This window comes from Leiobunum rupestre, chromosome 4 (genome assembly GCF_980474605.1).
Source record: "Leiobunum rupestre chromosome 4, qqLeiRupe1.1.hap1, whole genome shotgun sequence".
Classification (NCBI taxonomy): domain Eukaryota; kingdom Metazoa; phylum Arthropoda; class Arachnida; order Opiliones; family Sclerosomatidae; genus Leiobunum; species Leiobunum rupestre.
In genome coordinates, this window is record NC_143387.1 from 3605514 (window position 1) to 3632616 (window position 27103).

General features: G+C 38.1%; 1 protein-coding gene across 1 annotated transcript; it reads left to right on the forward strand.

Annotated features, from left to right (window-relative positions):
* Window positions 1-10866: 10866 nt before the first annotated feature.
* On the forward strand, window positions 10867-21034 carry LOC149945899 (uncharacterized). Its single transcript, XM_090170640.1, has 4 exons — window positions 10867-12454; window positions 12596-16147; window positions 18469-18633; window positions 20736-21034. The coding sequence occupies exons 1-4, from the start codon at window positions 10867-10869 to the stop codon at window positions 21032-21034; spliced, it is 5604 nt and encodes a 1867-aa protein (XP_090026766.1).
* The last annotated feature ends 6069 nt before the right edge of the window (window positions 21035-27103 follow it).

A 27103-nucleotide genomic window follows, 5' to 3' on the forward strand; every position in this document is an offset into this window, starting at 1 on the left:
ACCTTTGTCTGACGCAAAATATCCCAACGATTTACTAAACGTGCCATTAACGTTGCGTCATACAAACTCTTACTAAAAATTAACCGTATCTGAGACCCGTTGAGGATAATATTTATCTCCGTTACACGTTATCTTTGACACCAGCATTCGCTGAGTCTACATGTAACTAAGCCCCAACTTACAATCTTCGAGTTGAAATATCCGCCACTAAGCCGTTTTTTTAGATTTGGTTATGAAGAAAAGGAATATATAATAAGAACAGGTTTCAGCTATGCTGAGGAACATGTAAAATTAAAATTATTAAGCCATTTCGCCGCATACAAAAAAGAGCGGTTTTTAACAGGAAGTAAGGTTGATTGTACAAACTGTATAAATACCATAAAATGAAGTTACATGTGCTAGTTCTAAAATTTATTTAATAATTACTTTTTGGTGATCGTGTATTCTTAAGTAAATATTATATAACATTTTTCTTAATAATCCGGGTACCCAAGAGATATAATATTCTATTTTAAAAACCCATCAAATAATATAAGGTATCAGCTTCAAAAATTAAAACTGGATTTTTATTATATAGCTAACTAATTGATTAATTATCTAATGTCGACGTCAACTTTAAATCTATTTAATCCTAAAAACTTAATAAAACCACATTTAAATAAAAAAATATTGAAAAACAAATCTTACTACCTCTCAAAGGACTTTTATTAATATTATTATTTCCCGAAAATTATTGGATAATTTAAATATTTCCTAAAGAATAAATATTGCTTAAAAATTTGCTATTAAAAGTCTCAGAAAGAAAGTATTTAGGGTATTGATAATTTAATTTCTTAAGCTAATAAAATTTAAATGACTCTACTCGACATAGTCGTTTCGTTTCGATAGTTGATAATTCTATTTCAGTATATTTAAAAGACTTTAGACTTTAACAAGATCAAGTGCCTCAGCTAGAAACGTTTAAGTATTTATATCAGACTGATTTTTTTTTAAATTGACGTTTCATCTTTCACTGGCGAATTTATTCTTGATGTTTAGCATGGATATTCTATAAATAATCTACAGTTTCTTAGTTAAATGAAAAAAGTTGAAGCTTTTTTTACAACTAAACCCAAACATTAGGTTCAAACGTATTACAATATCTCAAATTCTATTGAAATTTCTTGGTTGTTATTAAAATGCTGATGTTATCTAAATTATTATAACCCTGATGATGGAACAATAGTGCGTCCGAAACTAGTCGGGTTGTAACTATTTATATGTTTTTCAATAAAATATTATTGTGCACTTGAAATATCGTTAATTTATGATTTGTTCTAACGAACTTTTATGGTTGACATTAGAGACAATTATATTTTATTAATTTGCATATATATATATATATATATATATATATATATATATATATATATATATATATATATATATATATATATATATATATATATATATATATATATATATATATATATATATATATATATTAGGTTTAAAATATTTTTCTTTTTACCAAATTTACATGAGACGCTGATGTAAATTTTGTAAAAAGAAAAATATTTTAAACCTAAATATATATATGTAGAGCTCGGCAAAACAGATCAATTAACCGCAAAAATTACGATTTAACTGTTTATTCGTGGATATTATCCAGACTAAAAAGCAATTTAACATGTAAAAATAATAGGTTTATTCGGATAATTTGTGGATAAATGTGTGTTTTGGATAAAAATAAATAAAGTGATTAATTCTTATCCAAACGCCGAGCTCTATATATATGCAAATGTAATTAAGTTTTTATTTATTACAAACTTATACTATACTAACAATCGCATATAGTAACAACTGTACCACATAATCGAAGCCATTATAAAAATCTTTACCCATTAAATACAAATTCCTTTTATTAAATCCATTTTTACCCATTTTGATCAAATTGACCAATATTGTTCAGACGTTGTTCAAATATATCGATTTCATCAAACCTATACCTTAATTTTGTTATTTATTTAATTTTTTTTTAAATTTTTATTAAATTTTATGAAAATTAATTAATATTTATGATGTTGGTCAAATTTGGTCAAATTTATCTTGTTTGATCAGACATTGTTAAAATTTATCTATTTCATTAAATTTATAAATTATTTTGATAAATATTTCATATTTTATTAATTTTAATTAAATTTGATCAAAATTAAGCAATATTTCACATAAGAATAAAATTTAGTCAAATTTATCTTTTTCTGGGAATTTGATAAATAGACCAATTGATTTGCCATCAAATTTGAGTTTTTTATCCCTACAAGTGATTTCCATTAGTTTAACATGACATCTTCCCACTTTTACCCATTTTGATCAAAATTGATCAAAACTTGACCAATTTTAATTTTTTTCGTCAATTTTGATCAATATTTACTCTTTTTGGCATTTTCAAAAATTTTTATTTTTTTAAGATTTTTTACAGAAATATTTTTTCAAAATCAAATGTTATTTTCGGTAAGGAATTTTCGAAATTGTGTTGTCAAAAACATTTTTGGTTACCATGGCAAAACTAATGCCCGTCGAAACTTTTCCCTTTGGGAATTTTCATGATTCATTAAGGCCTACTTAACCCCAGAGTTTGAACAAAATCGGTGAGTTGCACCTCGGGTAGTCTCCTTGTTAGTTACAAAACACTCTATTAAATTAAAATATTAAAAATCGTCGTTTTTTATTCTGTACCGTAAACAAAGAATAATATAAAAGTCACAAAATTATTTATAGAAAAACCTTATTTGTTTAAAAGATTCTAATAATTTCCAAATACTTTTAAGTTTGGTTTGTAAGGTTATTTTGAATAAAAATTGTCATTTTCAAACCCATGATTAATCAAATTAGACATCATTCGCTTCATTGAAAGATGGTTAAGGGAATCTGTTTCTGTACTTTTGTGTACAACAATTAAAACTTTTTTAATTTTAAATCTCAGGGCAATGAACCCTTTTGTTAATTAAAATATTTATAATTGAACTAAACTGGTTTTTACGGAGTCAATGATTAGTATTTTGAGTTCGGTGTAAATTAATTCTGATACAGGTTAGTAATTTTTTAAATACGATTTCTAATTTTAAAATATTAGATTAACAGGTGCTTATGTAAATAACCGAACAATACAAGATGGACGACATCACCAATGATCAAAAAAAGTGTTTACGAGGGAAAGTTGTTACTTGGCTTGGTAACGCGCCTAAAAACTTCATTTATCTCCGTTTTCCATGAAGCAAAACGCCGTGGTATAAAATTTAGGGCTTTTATTCCCCACGGGGGCGCATGTTAACAAAAAATAAATTTTGAGTCCCATCAAAGTGAATGCATTTGATTTTCTGGTTGATATAACTTTCGTCGTAAGCGCACCATTGATGGTTCGAAAATTCTAAATTAAACCAAACACAAATCAGTGCTATATAGGACCTGTATCGAAAGCTCCTCTTATGGTGCCATGTACGATTTTTGTGTAAAACACCTTTAAAGGTGTCTTATAATATTTTGACGAACGCATTTTTTATAGATACCGCATAGGATTGGTCTCGAACGCACCTTTAAGGGTTCCGTAATGTAAATGCACCAAAACAACCTTTAAGGGTGCCAATGTTTATAAGTGTGTTGTGGTTAGTTTGACCTGAACGCTTTCTGGACGCTCTGGTCCCAATGGACCCAACTCATGAACCTGCATATCTCATGACTGTGTTATTTTGACAATAATTATATTTATATAGATTTGTTATTGTTTATGTGTGGGTTTTTATTTGTAGGCATGGTTCTCGGTAATGAAATAACTGATTTTTTTTAAAGAAGTCTTTTTCACTTGTGTGTTAAAGCTAAAAACCATGAAGCTTGAACTTTCATTTAATATTTTGTCTGTCCATAACGGCTGATCTTGAAGCTATAGCTTGTAAAATGGACCATCCAAATATAAACCTTGAAACCTCTGCCTCTTTTGCAAAGGAATGTTGCTATTTTACAAATGCTGACCGCAAACGAAAATTGGCGCTAATCCATAATATACAAAAATATAATTAAGAGCTCCTTTTGAATGCCTAAAACGTTTCTCAAGTGATTCCCAAAAGATTAAAGCGATGCATTCAAAATGAAATTGGATTTTAAATATTGATGACGGTTAATGGTTTTTAATAGTTCCAGTTTTTGTTTCAAAGACCAGTTTTTTAATTCAAAGGATTTCAACTCACTAATATTCCATTTATAGTTTCACAATTTTGATCACGTATTTAAAGTAACTACGCACTTTGTAACTTTTTATCAGGAGTTATCTGTACAATTTTTCATACGCTGCGGTTTGGCGTCTTTCAAAAATTAGTTTCTTTAATTATTTCCCCAACATTTTATTGATAATTTTAATGAAAAAGACCATTCAGGATAAAATTCATTATTCAGCAAGCGTTCAAATAAAAATTAAATCGAATAATTTGGCTCTTTAAGAAACACTAGTTATTTTATTTAAATCAAAAGATTAGAAGATGAAGTTTTACAAGGAAAGTTTTGTAACATACAGGGTGAAACGTTATACATTTGTCATTTTCCAGCGCACACAGGGCAAACAGCTCTACAATCACCGGAAAGGTTCAAAGTACAATAAATTTTCTAATGTGCCCTTCGTTTCAAGGCAAACGGGATACGGGTTTAATTAATTAAAACTGTGATGCGTGACATCTAGCGTAATGACGAAAGCCTTTGATATCAGTTTTCACCAATGTACTTTTTCAAAGCTCTTTATCAATATGTATACGCTTCCTAATCGAGATTTGTGCATATAATTATCATTAAGTTGATCTGGTTCACCTAATTTCAAAGATTTATCTTGGCTGTTGAGAAGAGCTTTTCATTTCTACTACAAACGTTATAAACTCACGCTTGAAGGCTCTCACAGCGTGAGTGCTTAATTGATCGGTGCTTTTTATAGTTTATAGATCGAATTTTAAATTATCTCAGCAGCTTTACATAGAACATATTCAACTCAACCCATTTAAAATTGAAAGTTACAAATTCTATCAACGGATTATGCTGTAGAGTTTAATCTAAGATATGCTTATTTATAGAATTAAAACATTTCAAAAATTCAAGATATTAACTTGGCGTAAAATTTAAATGTCTTAAACGAGATCACGCTGAAACCCGTACTGTATACAGGGGGTTTTGAATTGCTCTGACTGGGCATTTTTGACAGAAACTGCAAGAGATAGAGTTCCGAAATTTTCAAGGTATTATTTCTAGTGTGGGATCGCTTTAAATCCTAATTGCAGAAAAATCGTAAATAATTTCAGGTTTTTGTAAAAAGTGTTCTTTCACCGGTAGGTACTAGAAAAACGTTTCAATGATAAAGATGTAGAGTGCTGTCGAAAATGTTCAAATAAATTGGTTTCATTGAAATAGAACACTTTTTCACGATGATATATGAGCTGATGAAAAAAAAGCTATCCATAAGGGTCAATAGCCTTTTTGTACATAAGTGAAAAATCACGTAAAACATTAAATTCCTTAAACAAATGTACATGTTATTTACCAAACCGCCAATTTAGGCCTACAGTAGGCCTAAAAACGTAACAGTAGGCCAATTACGCACAAATTTGAAGTTTTAAATTAGTATATAATGTTAAATCTTTGTTTTCAACCATTCTCTAACGTTTATTGAGTCTAATTTACATGTGACTAAATTATTCTCGTGATCAGCATGTTTATTTTTTATAGTTATTTCATGGTGAAACCAATCGTAACGCGCATAGGGTTAGTGAATTGTTCACCGTTCGATATCCAGGTAGAAAATCAACACCGTTCTTGGAGCTGTTCGTGACTTTCAGACTTACGGAAACGTCAATCCAAGATTTCGTGGACCAGGTCGTCAAAAAATCAACATGGAAGACACCGTTCTAGCCTATTTTGGTGCGTATCCTCGAGCAAGCGTCAGAGGTGCAATCGACGATCTCGAATTATCGACGAACTACGTGTGGACCACTACACAAACAGAACTTCCATCCAGCCTCTAAATAAATTTAACCCGGCCACTTGAATTAAATTAAATTATGGAAGGTGGATTTGATTTCTGCAACCAAGTCTGATGAGAACCAAATTTCATCAATCAAATGCTGGTGACCGACGAGTGTTCCTTTGGGAGAGATGGGCCTTTCAACCATCAAAACAAACACATGTGGTGTGACGAAAATCCTCACTGGGGTTTTTCTCACCATCATCAACAACAACTTCGACTGAATATTTGGGCGGGTTAGCTCAGGGATCGAGTTATTAGACTATTTTTCGTCCCAGCTCGTCTCAATGGACAACGCTACTTGGCGCTTTTGCAGACGGACATAGCAGACGCTTTAGAAGATATTCCGTTGGAAGCTTACAGACAGATGTGGTGACAAAATGACGGTGCACCATCGCACGTACCTAGATGTGTAGTGGAGCATATAAACAACGATTTCCCTCAGCTTTGGGTTGGCAGGAACGGTCACGTTTGATGGCCTGCGAGGTTTCCGGACCTAACACCGATGGACTTTTCTTGTGGGGGTTCTTCAAAGCACAAGTTTGCGTGACGCCCGTTGATAACATCGAAGATTTGCGTCACCGAACCATTGTAGCCTTCGAATTTGTCACTCCTGATATGATCAGACGCTCGTTTCAAAATGTGCTTCATCGTTCCCAAACATGTATCGCGGCAAACGGAGGTGTCATAGAACCTCACTTGTAAAATTCTTATGTTTATTTGAATAAAATGTGTAATTAAATCTTTAAGACATTTCTTTCATTTACGTACAAAAATGCCACTATAGGGACAGCTTCTGTTTTTCATCAGCTCTTATCTTCGTGAAAAAGTGTTCTTAATTTCTAAATTACACAGTTGAGCACACTTACTAAAAGAAAGGCCGCTGTTTAAGTTATTCAACTAGTTAATATTATCGTTGAAACGAATTCCTGCATGCTGGCGATTACGTATCCAAAGCCTAAAGCTTTGTTAAGTTAATTTTAGCGTTGCCTACCGAACTGTTTATAATACAATCGCCAGAGAAAATTTTAAACTTACAATCTGTGGATGTGTATTCTGTGAGGTCATCCCCAAAATAAGTATTCGTTCGGAGCTAGAAATAATAGAAAAACAAGGCAGATTTGGCTTCAACGATTGAACACGAAACTAGGGTCACACTGTTTATGTAAATTTTGTCGTTACGACTTTGTACGTATATCGGCACATTTATAAGTTAGTTTTACAAATTTAAATAAATTAATCCCAATAAATTAATGTTCCAGAATTTGCAATAGAAAATCGTGTGATATTCTGGAGAAGCTTGCATGTGATCAACAACGTCTATTATAATATTTGTGAATAATCAAATGGAACGGTAATAGTTAGTGAAATGAGCTGTTGGCTCACGTGGCATGAAGGGCTTGCTACCAGCCTCTAAAGAAATTTAACCCGGCCACTTGAATTTCTGGCAATTTAAGATGATTGGCCCTAGGATGGTAACTCGGGTTCCAGTTTAGGTGATAAAAACATGCCTTTCAATTGTATTAGAACTGTGCTAGAAAAAGAGCTTGTATGTTTGGCTTTTGCGGTATTGAATTCAAAATATCGCTTCTATAGCAATTTTATTTCTTCAGAGAGTTTTTTGATTAAATATCCTTTGCGTTTAAGATTTCAAATTAGTGCATTTTGCAATAATTGGAGACAAAAGCCTGTATGCGATAGAGTCATCAACGCGTCAGTTGGTTCATTCTCTTGTAAAACTAGGCTTTAGTACATAATTCCTTGCGTCGTGTGTCAAAATTAGAAGCTATATGCGAAAAAGTGAAATTAAATAACACTTTGGTAAAATTATCACTTAATTTAATATCAATCTTATTATTCTTCAAGTGCAAATTTTTGATATTTTGAAAAAACTATATGTTAATAATATCATTTAGAAAATCAACAATTTGTTCAAAACGATTTAATCAGCATGATGAAAAATTTGATTTAAAAATAGTTGAAAACAAAGAATTGTGTTTAAAAATAATAACTGGAGGTTTATTTTAAATATTTGTGAATCCGGATAATGAAAGGCTATGTAAAATATTTATTAAGTTTAAAATAAATAGAAGACTAACTTACGTATAAAATAAGAGATAATTTTTTAAACATTACTTTAATTACGCAATAAAAGCAAGTTAAAAAGATATCTACATATGTATCAACGACGACTAGTTTCGCGTCTCATTCGAGAGCATCATCAGGCCTGATTAATTAAAGTTGTTATGTTTAAAAAATTATCTCATATTTATTAAGGTACACTCTGTTAAATAAGTCTTCAGCCGTTGGGATTTTGGCACTTATTTGCGATTATCTTAAAAAGTATGAATGATAGCAAGTTGAAACCAATTTTATTTTTAATATTTTACTAATATCTTTCCTACCTATGTCTTGATTCACGTATAGCATTTCCATATCCGCCGGAAATCTCATTCGGAAACTTCTAAAATGCCTAATTAATCAATATTATTAATTATTAATCCGGCATATAACCACAGCGTTCCAACAACTCGTTAAATCAATATATATATGCTTATTGTGTTACCGGCAATGAAACTACGAAAATTGTTTTTCTCAACAATAAGATATTATTTCTCGGTCGCCTCGAGAATTTTAGAATTTTCCGAATGAGACCCGAATGTTCGATAGGCCATATCGTAGCAGCCGATCGACGTAGCCAGATAAAAATGGCACTTTCAAAATATGAATCGACCCTTGTGAATCCAAAAATGCAGGTTTCAGGGGCGTAACATCATTAATAAAAAGTTGTCAAAAACGATATTTGGCGTTTCCGGCGGATATGGAAATGCTACACGTGAATCAAAATATTAAAAATAAAATTGATTTGAACTAGCTATCATTCATAGTTTTTGAGATAATCGCAAATAAGTGCCAAAATCCCAACGGCCGAAGACTTATTTAACAGAGTGTACCTAAGCATATAACAAGGTAAATATAACAAATTTGGTTGATAACTTCGTTAAAGCGTACGTGAATACATATTTGTTTACGTTGCATAATAGTGCTATATAATATGCATATGTATAGATAAGAAGTCCCAACCAGATTTTAAAACATAGATAAAAATAATTTTCTTTGAATTTCTTTTATTTTCTTCGTACCAAGTAGCGAAGGCTTTTCGTAATTCGATCTCCGAAAACTTTATTTATTTGAAAAATTAAGAAAATGAAATTCGAACCCAAAGCTGCTGTAGAGTCAGCGATGAAATGAACCACAGTGCCGAAACTGTGCAACTGTTTTATGAAGTCTATGATTTCGTACCTTAAAAATATACTACCACACGTCACACATTTTCACTACTTTAGCGACGGCACTGCTTCGCGATATAACAATTGTAAAAATCTCCTTAAATTAGGTCATCACAATTTGTACTTCGGTCTGACCGCAGAGTGGAATTTCTTCGCCACTTCGCGTGGTAAAAGTCGTTTTGTTTCTCGAGCATCGCTTAAACTGTGAAGAAGACCAAATTGTATCTACCTTGCAATTCTTTGAATGCTCGGCTAGAAATGTTGCTGGAATTAAATTGCTATTCGATTCAAAAGACGATTTAATGTTCCATAAAACAGCTCTGGAAGAACGTTTATCGAAAGCTAGCACAATCGCCGGTACTCACAGCCATCCTAAATTTGTCCCTCTTTCAAAATATGAATTAAATATGTACAGGCTTTCTTGGATCTATTTAATACAAAATTTACGCTCGCTGAAGTAGATAATCCACAGTTAAACCCAGGTAAACTTTTATTTCAAGATATTTCAGTTGGCGATTATGTAGCTGAGGAATATGGTAATGACTGGTATGTTGTTAAAAATCCATGTATTTCATTCCATTTTTCGAACATTTGATTATTTGTATCGTAAAGCCACTGGTCATTTCCGCTGAGCTTTCCCCCTCTCCCTCTATTCGGGGCCGCTCAGCTCTCGTCGTTTGGTGATGAAGAGAGAGGGTCACGGGATCACGCGGAGATGACCATTGTCTTGTTTGTATTTTGTGCCCCACATTCCAAGGTGGGGGTCCTTTTGTAACGAGAAAAACCGTTGGAGTATCACTTTATTTATCTCGCTCGTAGAACTTTAGTGTCTTTCCTAGTTCGCGACCAAATCGGTTGCCCTTTTTTGCCGCCATTACCCTTTTGAGAAACTTGTAATTGTTATGTTTTTTAGTTCGACTCTGTAAAAACTTATTTTCTTTAATTGAGTTATCTGTATCGCTCTTCGGTCTTTGTAAAATAAAATATTGCGTAGCTTAAAAAATGTCTATAAATAAAACCATTGTAAATATAAAATGTAAAATTGTAAAAAAAACATACGATGAATCCAGAGTTAAAAGGTTAAAATATAAAAATCAAACTAGTATGATTTTTATCTTGGTATACTAAAATTAATGGTGTATTATAACCTTTAAACCTTAAATACTGTGTAAAAAATAATTTGATTGGAAAACTCACGATTGTAATGAAAATTAGAACGACAGAATTAATTTAGATTTTAACGAGTTCGGCTGCAAAGCAGCGCGTTCTGCAAAGCAGATATTTTGTTTCCTAACGATTACTCCAAATGAGTGCAATTGTAAATAGTATAAATAAATAAGTATTTTAAATTTAGTGAAGTAGGGATTTATTTAGCAGTTACAATTAGTTTACAAGGAAAAAGGGTCGCTATCGTGGTGTTTCAGTCCGCCACGTATAGTTGAAAATAAGCTCTCCCAGGCCGTGCAGTTTTCGCGGCATCATTTTGGTGCCGAAACCCGGGACAATTGTCGAACATCAATATCCAGTTACCATCGAAGCAAGATGGCTACCAGAAGTAGAACCACTGAAGTGGCTAAGACTAAGCTGAGTAAAGATATTATCAATGTGGCAGCAAGCAAATTAAGAGATGAGTTGGAGCTAATGGTGAATGACCAGACTGCGTCAATTGAAGACATCGAAGAGACGTTGGAACTGCTATCATTAAAAGAGGTCGAGCTCTACGAAGTAAACCGAAAGTTAGAAGATCTTATAGATGACCTTGACGAACTGGAGACGGAATTGAAGGCTGCACACACATTTCGAGACAACATAACTCTTTGGAAACAGAGGGCTAGTCGACGGATACGGAAAGAAACCACAAATAACTCCAGAAGTGATTCGGTTTCTGATTGTGGGAGTGTCGTGTCTTCATTGCGCTCGCGGCCGGGTCCTAACCTTCCGTTACTTGAAATGCCGAGGTTCGACGGGGACATAATGCAGTGGAAAGGATTTTGGAGTCGGTTTCAGTCATCGATTGGACAAACTGAACTTACAAAGGTAGAAAAATATAACTATTTGGCTTCATATTTAATAGGCGACGCGAAAGATGCACTTGCAAATTTAACTGCCTCCGACGAGGCGTACGACGAATTGGTGGCGGTATTAGAACGGGACTACGGGAGAAACGATTTAATTATTCATAAACATCAATCGCAATTGTTACATTTAGAACCTGTCCCTAAGTCTAACGATACTAAAGCGCTTCGCAAGTTTTACAACACCTGTCTTACCAATATAAAATGCCTTCAAGGTTTAGGAGTAGACACTAATTCGCCGGGAAATAGTTTATGTACAAAAATTTTAGAGTGCCTTCCGTCAGATATTAGATTATCGTATAGCTTAACTCGTCATTCAGACGCGGATTGGAATGTTGACGAAGTTCTAGCTTTCTTAAGAAAGAGTTTAGAAGCTAGAGAAAGGGCGGAATTGTTGAATACCCATTATGGAAAGCGAAATGACAGTTCGGCAAATTTCCACGATAGACAAGATAGTCGAGATAGACATAGATATTCAAGGTCAGATAATAGACAACCGTATAAAGTGGCTTCAGCAAATGCCTTAGCTACCCAAATATCGGACACTCAGTCGGACAAATGTTTTTGTATATTTTGCAAAACGACGGCGCATAGTTCTATAAATTGCGAAGCTATGTCCCTCGAAGACAAGAAAACCAAAATTAGAGAAGAATCAAGATGTTTTATTTGCTTAAGGCGCAATCATACGATGAACCGATGTAGATCAAAATTTAGGTCATGTCGTTTATGCAAAAGAACCCATAACGTAGCCATTTGCGAAAATAATCAGGCCAACCTTAATCAAGAGAAGAAAACTGAAACTAGTATTAAAAGTCCAGTTGAAAAACAAGAAGTAATTGTCAAGCCTATTGTTACGACGGTATCTACAAGGTCAAATCTAAAAACAGTATTGTTGCAAACGGCAAATGCAATAGCTAGAAATCCAACTGACGAACGTCATGCGCAATTTCAAATTCGTTGTCTATTCGATGGAGGAAGTGAAGCTACCTTTATTAAAGAAGACATTTCTCGTGCTTTAAATTTGCCAGTAATAGAAGAGCTAAATATATCGATTAGTAATTTTGGCAATCAGAATCCCGTAGAACAAAAACGAAGAAAAGTAAAACTTTGTTTACAAAATTCGAGAGATCCTCGGGTGAAGATTTATATTGAGGCCATAGAAGTCCCTTTCCTTTGCTAAGCGGTAACTCTATAAGACTGCGACGGAATAACGGACATAATTGAACAACGAGGTTTGGAGATAACCGATGTAATGAATGTCAATAAAAGTTGTGCAAGTATAAGCTTATTAATCGGAGGCGACTACTACTGGGAAATAGTATCGGGAAATATTCAGCGATTAGGCTCGTCAGTCGTTGCAATTGAGACGCGTCTGGGATGGACAATTCAAGGTCCGGTTAACTCTCAGAACGTCGGAACTAATGCCGTAAATTGCTCAATAACGTCACTGAGAGTTAGAGTTGAAGAAACTAAAGTGTCAAAAATTCTCGAAAGTTTTTGGGAACTTGAAGCTATTGGTATCGTTAGCAAGCCCGAATCCTACCTAGAAGGTAATCAAGTTCTAGAACAATTTAAAAGAAACGTTAATTTTAGAAATGGACGATATGAGGTCCGGTTGCCATGGACAACGGATAAAGAAAGCCTTCCTAACAATATGGCAGTAGCCGTTCAAAGAATGAAAGGTCTAGTTCGTAGATTCAAATGTAATCCAAGTTTATTTAACGATTACAAGAAAGTAATGGAAGAACAACTTGAATTAGGCATATCGGAAGAAGTACAGACGGCCCCAGGTCCAGGATCTTATTACGTACCGCACCAGCCAGTTATTCGAAATAGTAGCTCAACTACAAAGTTGAGAATTGTATTCGACGCGTCGGCGCACGGCAAGGGCGCACCCTCTCTCAATAACTTAGTATCGAGTGGTCCGAATCTTAATCCCGAGATGTTGAAACTGATTCTTAGATTCAGGGTACATAAAATTGCGATAACGGCAGACATTGCCAAAGCCTTTTTACAAGTTTCCTTAGCGGAAGAAGATAGAGATTCTGTACGTTTTTTATGGGTTTACGATGAAGATGGCCGAATTGTAGAAAATAAATATCGTACACTTCGAATGGCTCGCGTCCCATTTGGCATTACAGCGAGTCCGTTTCTGCTAGCGGCGACGGTTAAGACTCATTTAAGCCAATTTGATAACAAAAGTCCTGAAGTTTTAGCTCTGGAAAACGATCTGTACGTGGACGATTTACTGACGGGCGCCGAAGATTCCGAAAAAGCATTTTCACTGTCATCAAAGGTAAATATTATCGTTGGGAAGGCCGGAATGCAATTGCGGAAGTGGAATTCTAACTCATTAGAATTAAAACAAATGTGGGGAAATAAGGATTTAAAATCTGAAGGCGTTCCATTGTTTGAGAGCGAAGCTGACAATGACGATCGAAAAATTCTGGGTCTCATTTGGAATCCTAAAAGGGACAATTTATCCTTTAACCTTGCAAATTTGATTGATGTTCTTCAAAATTTGAAGAAAACTAAACGGTTCGTGTTAAGCGCGGTAGCGCAGGTTTTTGACCCGCTTGGCGTTTTGGCTCCATTTATGATACGAGCGAAGTTTATTTTCCAAAGCTTGTGGAAAATCAAGGACTTAAAATGGGATGATAACTTACCGAAAGATCACGGAGATAAGTTCGAAGCGTGGTCACGAGAATTACCTGTTCTTCGGAAATTTGGAATACCTAGGTATTATTTTTACGAAGCAGACGGCGATATCAAGCAACTCCAGATTCATTGCTTCTGTGACTCGAGTACTAAAGCGTACGCAGCAGTCACGTATGTAAAATTCACGACGTTAACGGGCAAAATTGGAGTATCCTTGATTACGGCTAAAGCTCGAGTCGCGCCACTTACCGAACTGACTCTCCCCCGCTTAGAATTGATGGGGTGTTTGCTGGGAGTGAGATTAGTAAAATACGTCAAAGATACATTTCAAAGAGAGGACGTCAAAACCTACTATTGGACAGATTCGACTATAGCCCTACATTGGGTGAAAAATTCTACCGACGCTTGGAAACCTTTCGTGTCAAATAGGGTTAATGAAATACAGAAATTGGCTGACAGAGAAAATTGGTATCACGTTCCTGGCACGCAGAACCCAGCTGATCTCCCCACTAGAGGTCTGACTGCGCAAAACTTAATCGACAGTGAGCTGTGGTGGCAAGGGCCTTCCTGGCTTAAGGAAAACGAAGATTCTTGGCCAAAGCTTCCTAGCAGTTTTCCATCTGCGCCACTTGGAGTAGAAGACGAAAAACGTAAGCTAGTCTTGAACGTCCATTGTGAAGAGACAATCGGGTTACAAAATCTGATAGATTTAAAGAACCACAGTTCATTGTCCAAAGTCTTGAGAATTACCGCGTTGATGTTCAGATGCGTAGACAAGTTCCGTAAAAGAAAAATTAACGAAGGACCAGTAAACGCGAAAGAACTTGAAAAAGCCGAAACAGCTTGGGTACAGTCCATTCAAAGACAAGACTTCTCTCGAGAAATAATCGCATTAAATGAAAACAAACCGCTCAAGAACTCGAAAATTACTACGCTCCGACCGGTTTATAATGAAAACAAGGTACTCTGTGTTGGCGGTAGACTTGAAAAATCCAGTATGGAATATCATGAGAAGCACCCTATCATCATTTTGAAAAACCAGCGATTAGCGGAACTCTTAGTATGGAGAAGTCATTTACAAACTCTTCATGGCGGCGTCCAAGAAACTCTAACGCAACTACGGGAAACTTATTGGATTACCACAGCCCGACAACTGACTCAGAACGTACTAAGAAAATGCTCTATATGTAAGAGATTAAATGCTAAGCCGTGCGTCGTTGATACCGCTCCATTGCCGAAGGAAAGGATTGAACAGTCTCCCCCGTTTTCGATCATCGGCATTGACTTTGCAGGGCCAATTTTCGTCAAGAACAATAAGAAACTGGATAAATCTTATATATGCTTATTTACGTGTGCAGTTTCAAGAGCTCTGCATTTGGAGTTAGTACCGTCTCTAAACACTTCTGACTTTTTACTCGCTTTTCGTCGCATGATTTCAAGAAGAGGAATTCCGGCTGTCGTATATTCAGACAACGCGAAGACATTCAAAAAGGCTAATCAAGAGCTGAAATTTATTTGGAAAAGCATCGATCAACCCGAAGTCAAAGCGTTTTTAGGCGAGAAAGGAATTGAATGGCGATATATAGTAGAGCGTGCAGCCTGGTGGGGTGGCTTCTGGGAGCGGCTTGTACGTTCTACGAAGACCACATTAAAGAAAATCTTGGGTCGTGCTACCTTGAACTATACCGAAATGGAAACCGTGCTTACAGAGGCAGAAGCATCTATTAATTCTAGACCAATAAGCTTCGTTTATAACCAGGTCCATGAACCCTCTCCTCTATGTCCTTCTCATTTACTTTTGGGAAAAAGAGTGACCAGTTTACCACCGAGTAACGTAAACTTGGAACCGCGAAACGAAACGCGTCAGACGATAGATAGACGCGCGCGCTATCAAGAGCTACTTACCCAACGATTCTGGAATCGTTGGAAAAATGAGTATTTGTTAGAATTGCGTTCGGCGCATCACGTCACGATCGCGAAACGCGAAACGGTCGTGAAAGTTGGAGATGTGATGTTACTACATACGGACAAAATTCCTAAGCATATGTGGAAATTATGCGTTGTTACTGAGACTATGAATGGACGTGATGGTAAAATTCGTTCGTGTGTCGTTCGTACATCAAACGGCAGTGTTATCCGCAGACCAATACAACTCTTATATCCACTGGAAATTTGTAATGATGAATAAGTATAAAATATCATTAGTTAATGCAGTTACTTCAAACTGCATTTCCGGGGAGTGTAAAAACTTATTTTCTTTAATTGAGTTATCTGTATCGCTCTTCGGTCTTTGTAAAATAAAATATTGCGTAGCTTAAAAAATGTCTATAAATAAAACCATTGTAAATATAAAATGTAAAATTGTAAAAAAAACATACGATGAATCCAGAGTTAAAAGGTTAAAATATAAAAATCAAACTAGTATGATTTTTATCTTGGTATACTAAAATTAATGGTGTATTATAACCTTTAAACCTTAAATACTGTGTAAAAAATAATTTGATTGGAAAACTCACGATTGTAATGAAAATTAGAACGACAGAATTAATTTAGATTTTAACGAGTTCGGCTGCAAAGCAGCGCGTTCTGCAAAGCAGATATTTTGTTTCCTAACGATTACTCCAAATGAGTGCAATTGTAAATAGTATAAATAAATAAGTATTTTAAATTTAGTGAAGTAGGGATTTATTTAGCAGTTACAATTAGTTTACAAGGAAAAAGGGTCGCTATCGTGGTGTTTCAGTCCGCCACGTATAGTTGAAAATAAGCTCTCCCAGGCCGTGCAGTTTTCGCGGCATCAGACTCTTCATTTCTAAGAAACTAACGCGTAAACCGAATCGGGTCAGTTTAGCCCTTGTTTTCAGTCGCAAGGTATTTAATTAGTGATTAAAGTTGTTCTCCCACAGAGTTAGTTATTTCGGACCCCTCATTTCGAAACAAATCAACATATGTAGCCTTAGTAAAATACAAAAAGAAAACGATTTTCTACTGAGTTTTATAAAATGTGATAAAGATAAAGGAGTAGTTTCATGGCCGTCACATAAATATGAATGTTTTGTTCCAACATACTCCATTTTGTGCATTTTACCTAGCCTAGTAAAAGAAATTGTACAAATATCTTTCTCGCGACGTACAACTACCATTCGGCAAATTCCCAAAATATGTCTAAACAACGCTCAAACCGTATTCGAAACAAAATAATAGTTTTAAAAAAAAGATATAGCTGTGTTTCTGTGGATAAACGGTTTCTTACGTATTGTTGGGCTTACAACCAAAATACTCCATTAGCATTAGGGCTATTATAAAATTTATCAAAATTTATATTCGAAAATGGATCTTTTTAGGGTTACTCGTCAAGCGTTACCCCCCCCCCGCGCGTTCAAAATTTAAAAGGTGACCTAAATTAAAAAATAAACCATTAACAGCAGAAACGTTTCGTGGGCATTTCTGAAATCTGCTCTAGCAACTGCCTTAGGTCAGAAAATTTAAAGCTATTCCGTGCATCTCGAGAACCGGTAAGAACAAAAACCTTTTGGGGTACGAATTTCGTTCAGCCAACAAACTTAAAACGTGGGGTATTTTCAAACGCGTGTATTTTGAAAACCTTAACACATTTTTGGCTAATATTTGGTATATCGTCATGCCATGATCACTGTTTGTTGTGTGCAAAATTTTATTAAGATCTGTTGACCCCTGGTAACATGAGTGTTCGAACCTGCGTGGAATGACCCTTCAACGTTACTTTAACATAAAAGCTGATACGTGTAAATTACTATATCTTTTTTTGAAAAAACATGTCTAGTAAGAAGCCGTTTATTATACACCCAGGAGCCATCATAGCAGGTCTCCTTCATCAACCGCTTCTTAGAATTATACGAAATAAGGCTCTTATAGCACGAACCTGGGCCCTCCTATTCGCCAACGCCACGTCCCGTACTTCATTTTACGATACAAGAAGCCTTCTCTTTATAGGACTTGGCCACACCTCTTTTCGTACCCATACCAAATTGACGGTCAAGTCTTTGAATCACCCACGTCCGATTTGTAGTCAGACCACCATTCCGGATTTACACGTTTAACTTCTTAGCCAAACGATCCGGGCCCATATATTTGAGCTAAGTGCGAGCTTCTCGAGTGTTCATCGAAATCCAACCGATTTCGCCGGCCACAGCAGCGATAGCAGCAAACGGACCCGCATTCAACGCCATCTTTCCTGTTATTCGTTGCGATCTTTCCAACGCCGCCCGAGTGGCCGTGGAATAGCAAATTACCTCGTTGCCATGGTTCAATGTAGGAACAGCTACGCTTTTCCAAAGCGTGCGGTCAACCAAGTAAGGTAATGAGTCCTTAATACACCCATAAAAGACCTGAAATAAGACTTTTCCTTGATAAATACCAAATTCTGACGAAGTGCAAAGTCAAAGAAAATGCCAAGGAGTTTCTGGAGACCAGGCTGATCGTTCGCGAATAACACAATGTCATCAGCATAGAAAAAGAGATCTTCGCTATGAGGAGCACATCCTGGAAGCTTCTCGCCACATCCTGAGCCTAGCAGCTCATGTGCCAGGTCATCCAAGTATATCGTAAACAACGCCGGAGACAGAGGACAACCGTGCCGCAAACCAACGCCACTCTCGATTCCATCTGTCATCATACTACCCAAACAATATTTATACTTGCACTCTTTAGATAGGCTCGCAATTTCTTAGCGTAGTGCTTGTGGCGCTTTCCGAAGGTCCAATAAGGCAACCTCCAAACGCGCGGAAAATTTCTTCGTCAGCTCGATTAGTTGGGTAATCACAAACAAATAATCTTTTCTGAAACCGCCTTGCGCCTCACTCAACACCCGATTGTCCTCCAAAAAGTGATTGAGGCGTTCCCTGAGTAGCATAGCGCAAACTTTATACATCACTGAGGTAACGGGAATTGGGCGATAGGAATTGAGGTCCGTGACTTGTGCGAGGAATCAGGGCTTTGGAACTTCGCTGCTTTTCTTGATGGTATTCAATAGTCCTCACAAAAATAATCGCGCACGCGGTCCCAAAGCTTTCAAACACTCCGCGTAGATTTCATACGAGCCAGTCGCCTTGCCAGTTTTTAGAGTATTCAGCAAGTCATTCTGTTCCGTAATTGAAAAGGTTTCTTCGCAGCTTCGAGTCTGGTGACAATGACCACTAGGGTGATCTCGCTGGCTCGACGGAAAATTATCAGAATAAGAGAGGGAGGGGGAAGGACTCGACATCAGCTCCGATTCCAAATCCCTAACGTACTCTGAGGTCCGTTCTTTGCTCGAACGACTTTCAAACTTATTTCCACCGTCTCATTTTGTCTCCTCAATTTCTTCAAATATTTCCAGAACCTACACCCTTTGTCCTTCGCCTTCTTCTCAATGTCACGTTCCAGATTAGCATTACACAATTTAATCTCTCGCGCTATCGTAGGTTTTGCTTTGGCCTCTTTGAACGCGATCCAAAGGCCTCGTACACTCTAAAAAAGGGTGGGTCAATTTTTACAAATTGAAACAATCCAAAATGGAGATAAAAAATTACACGTGCTTGGTAAAAGTAAAATATTTAACAACATTTATTTTTTTAATTAAAATTGCATCGTGCATTAAAAAGTAGCCATTAACTTTCAAAAATAAACTTTAATAAACACTTATGGAATATGATTTTAAAAGGGCATTTTAACTAAAATACTTTCGAAAAATTTCACAATAACATAAAAAACTCAATATGCCTAAAATGATATAATAAGCTTGCCAAATGCACGAAATGTGAAATAATCAATCCTTACTCTCCATCGACAAGAAATTATCCAACCTAAATAGACCTTAGAAATAACAAGATTTTTTAATATGAACTAACTCGGAAGAAAAAAGCTTCCCAAAATCCAGAACCTTATTTCTATCCAGAATAATATAAGTTTTGCCTTACCCTCAAATTTTTAACTTACCAAATGCAAGAAATGTGAAAAAATCAAATTTTACTCTCCGTTGACCCGAACTTGGTTAAATAGGCATTTTTCAAGTAAATGTTTAGAGCACGAAACTCGTTTTAGAGAAATCTTTTATATATTAACTCGTATAGGTCAAAATTACACCAATTGCACTCTTCCTATCCACAACTTAGAGAAAAAACTAAAAATGGTTTGAAAATTAGCTCTATTCCTCTGTTTCGTAAAATAAGTTTTGACTTTTGAAATTCGTACACAACCCTTCGTTAGCGTGTTTAAAGGCTAGCTGCAGCCTGCGCTCTCCTTGTGTTTGTTGCTCCTAGGTGGAACCATCCTCGCAGCTTTTGTGGAGAAAGTTCGTCTGCTTTTTTTACTTGCATCACCTCTACAGCGCACTCTGACGTTTTAAAATTAGTTTTATTCCGTGAAAATGGCCGAGGTTAACCCAAAACAGCTTAAATGCGAATTGTCTTCTAGTTTATATGAAAAACTAGTAAATAATTTCATTTACGCTAATGAATTACAAGTTTGAATACAAGTTTGTTTTTAAATAATAAACAAAAAGGTACTTTTTCTATAATTATCTCTCGAACTGGTAAGTTTTATTTTCCTCAAGTACCAGAACCAAGGCTTAAAGGTATAAGACTAAAACTTAAAAATTTAAAATGTTTATTTTACAGACTAAAATAATGCAACAGGAAGAGATGTTAGTTGCATTATAAGAAATTGCTCATCCTGTTACTGGAGAAATTGTTCCCCATCGAGAAGAACTGATGCTAACAATTGAATATCTTCTGGCCTGTTCTAAACTATTTGAAGAACGCATTCTTCAGAGAGTTCAATTAGACTTAACATGGGACGCGAGCCACGATTTCCCTGGACCGTGGAAGATGATGTCCCTTCAACTGTCCCTGATGTCGCTGGTCTCACCGCAGACAATTCACGACGAAATGGAACGATCCAAACTGATGATGCGTCGTGCCCAAGAACATCAAGAGAAATATAACGACAAGCGCAGATAAGATGCTGAACTATCTGTCGGCACGCTGGTTTGGATAGAAACACATGAACTCTCTCAACGCGCGGCCTTCACGAATTGGAGGACTAAAACATATTAGTCAGTTAAAATAGTATTGGTGTCATAAGAATCCGAGATTGAACAACGATGATTCTTCAACATCACGCAATAACACCGATCTTCAGGATGCGCCTTCTACGAGGGATCCAGAGTCATCCGACGAGAGCCAACCACCCATGCTGGACTAACCTGATCCTGACAATACCGAAGAATGAACCGATACTTCCAATCCACCTAGATCGGATGCCGCTCTGGGAGACGAGGAACCAGAAAACGAACCGTCGGGCGATGACTCTCGAGCCGAGGTAGTAGTTGGATCTCTTAACTCGGCCGATCCGCTTCAACTACCGTTTCGTCTCGGTTGGATCCACGAGTTGGGTCATCGCACGAAGGTTCGTCCGAAGGGACCAATTCTCGACGTGTATTATTATTCGCCCCTACACCCACACGGCACCCTTCATTCGAACCCTGACATTCGTCGCTACCTGCAACAAAACAAACTTACCAATCTGTCTCCTGCCAATCTTTCATTTGAGAGAATAGGCATCTCCCAACCACCTTGGGAGAGAGTACGGAAGGCTGGTGATAAACTGAATTAATTGTTATGATTTTGTTTGAGGGATTCTGCCAGACGCACAAATTTTTAGCGTATCGTCCCATCGTCGAGGACGATAACATCTCCGAGATTATACATGTTTATATCGACTTGTCCCTCCCAGTGGACCTTATAACAACGACACTAGCGATCTCCTTAGGGTAAAACTGTTAGCGCTACACGCCAGAAGCCCCGAAAAACATGGTGCTATGCAGAATCTACCAACTCATTATCGAATACCATGAAATACGACTAACTCTCTCCTCAGTACTCGTACTACATGACCATGGACCTCTCCTCATGCTAGGTCCTCCGACCTTACGACTTCTTCGTTTGCAATATTGTCCTTGCACCTTCTGCATTGACGCGAATGGAGGGTTACGCCGCTAGAATACTATCGCTTCCAAGTGTCATCGCCAACCTCTCTTAGAATGGCTCCCCTGTCATTTGGGGGTAGTACCAATACCGCAGGACAATATACCGTTAACCGACGACGAAAGGGCGAACTATGTCCCCCATATCGGTATATCGATTCCACCCCGATCTCCTGCATCAGCCAGCAACTACCATCTAGTTCCAGTTAATATCACGCAGCGAGTACGAATTAATTCGCGACCCACCGTCATCGACTCCTTGAGATAAACCTTGAAACGCCTTCGTCCGAATCTGACGATAGGGCACTGGACCCTCAAGGTGACCACACAGAAAGCCTCACCGATCATGCACTCCTGGACGACGTCATTACCCTCACCGATGATGACGAACAGTTACTTCGAATGTGTGATACATTGCTATCATCTGGGGTCATGAACGAACCGTTCAGCTCGGACAGCTCTGAATCGGACGGCAGCCTCACGAGATACTGGCTACAAGTTCCCTCCCTCAATAGCGCTTAAAAAAACATCCCAACCGTCCCCAGATGTGTTTCTCCCTCATCCCTCAACCTCTTCAAAATCGAAGACCCGTGCTTCCGCGACGTCACCGATAGACGATCAAACCAGCTCCTCAGCCGAAGCTCAACCTGAGAACGAGAATCCAAGGGATTTATCGAAGTTTAGGTGCCGTCGGTGTTGGAATCTGGGGTACCTTGTCAGGCAATGTTCCAAAAGGCCGTTCTTATATTCTACTAATGTTCCCTTTCGCCTTATTTTGATGTAACATTCATCATTCCTTACCGACAATGTCTCTTTTCCTTTTGGTGGAGGGATATAACGGATTCAGTCACCAGTTTGCGCCTGAGCCGTTATCCAAATCTTGCACCCTGTTATTATTTTTAGTTTCGCCCGCTAGGGAGATTCACGGCACTTGAGGGCCAATATAAAGGCGATTTCACTAGGTGCCGTGCCCTGGCTGACTCTAGAAGGTTGTCTAGTTGACAGTCGTTCAGTTCGTTTCGTTTTGATCTGATTGCCGTTCAACCCAAAAAAGAGACAATGTCCAATGAAAGGCTAAATTTCATTGTAAGTGTGATGATTATTTAATTAACGAAGAAACAATAAATCTTGTTCTTGATTATTTTGCTGTGTCTTGATTTTTATTACTAAGCCTCGCCTCAAGCGTTTCCCATATTGTAACCGTGACCGACTTAACGTGATTCGTCTTAATCAAGATACGTTAAATTGAACTGGGAACTGTTACACTGGCGCCTGAGCTGGGGCTAGAGGTGTCTTGAAGGTACTTAATAAGAAGATCAAAAAATTAATTTAATGTCGGTACAAGATTCCATCGCGGGGCTCGCAGCTGCCCTAACCCAGCACCAAGGCCCGCCGAAGCCAGCGCACGACTTAAAATATTCCGGTACCGCGGAAGAAAACACCGCCGAATTTCTTTTATTGTTTAACGAGTATCGCAAATATAAGGCATTATCGTACGCCACCGTGATAAATATGTTGCCATTTGTATTGAAGGAACACGCCCTTTCTTGGCTTAGACAAACGATAGCACCCCTCACTGTAAATTATATCGCGACATGGGATTATTTTCAACCAGCCTTTAGATCGTACTTTCTTCCTCCTGAACAAGAGGATGATACATTGATGACCATTGTGAAAGCGTTACCGAATTTTTCAATCGTGTAATACGATTAAACCGAAGGTTGGCGACCCCACAACCTGAACAATCCCTAATGGCTGTGTTGAAATGGAACGTTCGCCCCCAAATAGAATTCAGCCAGTCAAATTTTCTTCAGTCAAATTGCGTCACTGTGGAGAACGCTATCAAGGCTGTTGAAGAAAACACCATGACATGGAAACCCAAACATGGTAGGTCACAGTCTACTACTGTCACCGATGCGGGTAACGTCCCTTTACAAAGGCGAAATGCCACGGCGCCCCCCCCCCCCAATACATCTCACCCATCGAGGGGCTATTTATCCTCGACGTCAATTCAACCCCGAGAATTCAGGGCAAATCCTGAAGACAAATCGCCAATGACCTCCGTACGAAATACATCGCAAAATACGCGTTGCTATAATTTCCGAGGTTCCGGACATATTTCGCGGAATACCCGAGCAAAATAGGTCAAACTCCGGCGGGGATCGCGACAGGGGAAGCCGCGCACCCGGCGAGCCAAGAGACTTTTTCCCCGAAACAATTAGCTATTTTGAGAAGAAAGACGGCAGACCCTCCTGTGGCGATAGAGGTTGCTTGTGTTCATGGGTCGTTTAACGCGCGCCTTGATAGAGGGGCTGACTCCTCTTTTGTCAAACTCTATCAGTAGCGACGGATCCAAGAACAAACCTCTGGGACCGTTTCCGTTCCTACCCAGGACGAACTCGAGTGCATAATGCTTGGGGATGGACGCTATACCTTTTCGAAGGGTTCCACTCAATTGTCCTTTAGTATAAAGGGCATGGTTTTTTAGCAGGATTTTGATATAGTGCCCTCCCTGTTATGCGATTTCATCCTGGGACGAGACTTTCTACAACGGGTATCCGGCTGTGTTGGATTGTGAAGCGGGGGATACGCGACTTAGCGTGTTAACTACAAATAACAGAACTACGTTTTCAAGTTTAAAGATAAAGGAATAATTTCATTTAGCATTAGAGAGGAGAAACTCTCTCTTCGAAGTCGTACATTAAAATCTGAGCTCTCCTTGAAAGGCAGTCCCTTTTCAAGCAGAGGTCTTACAATAGGTATTTGTCCCAACGCCGAGAAAGGGTTTCCCCCGCCGGAGGGAAATAGGTTGATGATTGACAGGTCACGTCTTACAATAGATATGGCGGGGGAAACACGCTACCGTTAAGCAGGGCAGGAGTTCCTTATCACAATTGTCAGACAAGAAGTTGTCGACTTGGAAATCTAACGATTCCGTTTGTATAGGGCGCTCTTAGGAAGGAAGTCGCTCCGCTTATATTTCAAACAACAGATAACGCCGTTAATGCGACGTCGCGACCTACGAAATTTGCTTCGACACTATCCCAAAGTGTTTTCGGAGAAAGAAGGAAGAACGAGCCTCGTTTACCATGAAATACGAACTGGAGACGCAGTGCCCGTCAGTTGCCGCCCGTATAGGTTTAGTGACGAAAAGCGACGACTAAATGAAAAGCATGTAAAACAAATGCTAAAGGATGGCATTATTTGCTATTCAATTAGTCCTTGGGCCTCTCCAGTCGTGTTGGTTCACCAAAAAGGAAACAAGGTTCGTTTCTGCGTTAACTACCGCCGACTAAACAAACTCACCCAAAAGGACTATTATCCTCTACCACGTATTGACGAAATGCTGCGCAATATGAAATCGGCCAAATACATAACCACTTTAGACCTAAGGTCTAGCTATTGGCAAATCGAATTGCACCCCGATAGTACCGCGAAAACGGCATTCACCACCGATTCCGGTAAATATCAGTTCGAGGTGATGCCATTTGGCGTCTCCGGTGGTCCGTCGACGTTTCAACGTCTAGTCGACATGTATTTCGATGTTTACGTGTATTTGGACTATATATTAATTGTATCCGACTCCTGGTAATCGCATTTAGAATCACTTAATTATACGCAGCGTCAATTAACAGGGCCCGGGCTCACGTTAAAGGCTGATAAATGCAATTTCGCTCAAGGAGAAGCGGTCGTATTAGGTCATATTATAAACGAAACCGGTATTCATATTGACTCATCAAAATTAAAGGTCATCGCGGAGATGCCACTCCGCGGAATCTAAAGGAGTTCCAGCGTTTTTAAGGACTGACCGGATGGCATTCGAAATTTATTAAGAATTATTCCGCGATCGCCGAGCCGTTACACGGTTTAAAGTGAAATGGAAATCCTTTCACTTGTGAGGCTGACCAGCAGCGCTCCTTCGAAGCGATGTATCGGGCTGGGCCGTTATCTACCTATAGGTCGAATATTGCTCTATTCTTACCACGGGTTCAAGCTCGATGCTCTTGCAGGTCCAAGAAGGAGTGGAAGTGCCTCTGGTATTTGCCAGCCACCTTCTTAGCACAGCGAAACAAAAATATACAACGACAGATAAGTTATGCTTAGCCATCCTGTGGGGTGTGAGAAAATTCCGGCCGTATTTAGAAAATCTTTCCTTCGCCGTGGTTACGGACCACAAGTCTCTAACTTGGTTGTATAACGTCAGTGATCCGAACGCTCGTCTCGTGCGATGGGCGATGTATCTTCAAACCTTTCAATTTAAGGTACAGTACAAAAAGGGGTTCGATAACATGGTGGCGGACGCTGTATCTCGGGCCCCGGTAATCTTATCCGATCCCGAGAGCAAAGGAGTCGTCCTTCTGCCGGCCCCACATGCAATGTTCAATGCCTTCACGCTTGACGACATCTGGACAGCTCAATTGGATGACGGGGAAATTCGCGATGGAATTGATCGTCTTGATTCTTCGGATGAAGGATTACGAAACGAGATCCATAACGATATCCTGTATCGAAGGGCTTGGGTTACCCGTCCGAGGAAGATTTATCTTACGGAACGATTCCGTCACGAGGCAATGAGATTACTGCACGAACACCCGACCATCGTGGTCGTGACAAGAAGATCGCGAGGACCGATATCGTTATTTCTGGCCCACTGTAGTGAAGGACGTGAAAATTTACGTGAAATGTCTGGTGTGCCAGCAATATAAAAGTCGTAACAGAAAGACGCCTGGTCTGATGACGTCAACGGAGCCAGTTGTGCCGTTTGATATGGTCGGGGTCGATATAATGGGGCCCCTTCCGCTTAGTATCAAAGGCAACCGATTTATCATCGTAATGGTGGATTATTTCACAAAATACGATGAGTTGGTTCCGGTCAGAAGAATCACGGCCGACGTCTGTTGCGACGCGTTTAAGCGATTTATTCTGCGCTGGGGTTCTCCTTGTCACGTGTTTAGTGACCAAGGCTGACAATTAACCTCTACACTATGGAAACTGCTGAGGGTTCTTTGTAAAATGACTGGCGGTTATCATCAACAGAGCAATA

Excerpts from the sequence above, each read along its gene's own strand:
- LOC149945899 (XM_090170640.1), top strand. The coding sequence starts at position 10,867 with ATGGCTACCAGAAGTAGAACCACTGAAGTGGCTAAGACTAAGCTGAGT. Across the intron at positions 12,455-12,595 it reads AGAGCTAAATATATCGATTA|ACTGCGACGGAATAACGGAC; the intron begins GTAATTTTGGCA and ends TAACTCTATAAG. Across the intron at positions 16,148-18,468 it reads GACTATGAATGGACGTGATG|TGCAAAGTCAAAGAAAATGC; the intron begins GTAAAATTCGTT and ends ATTCTGACGAAG.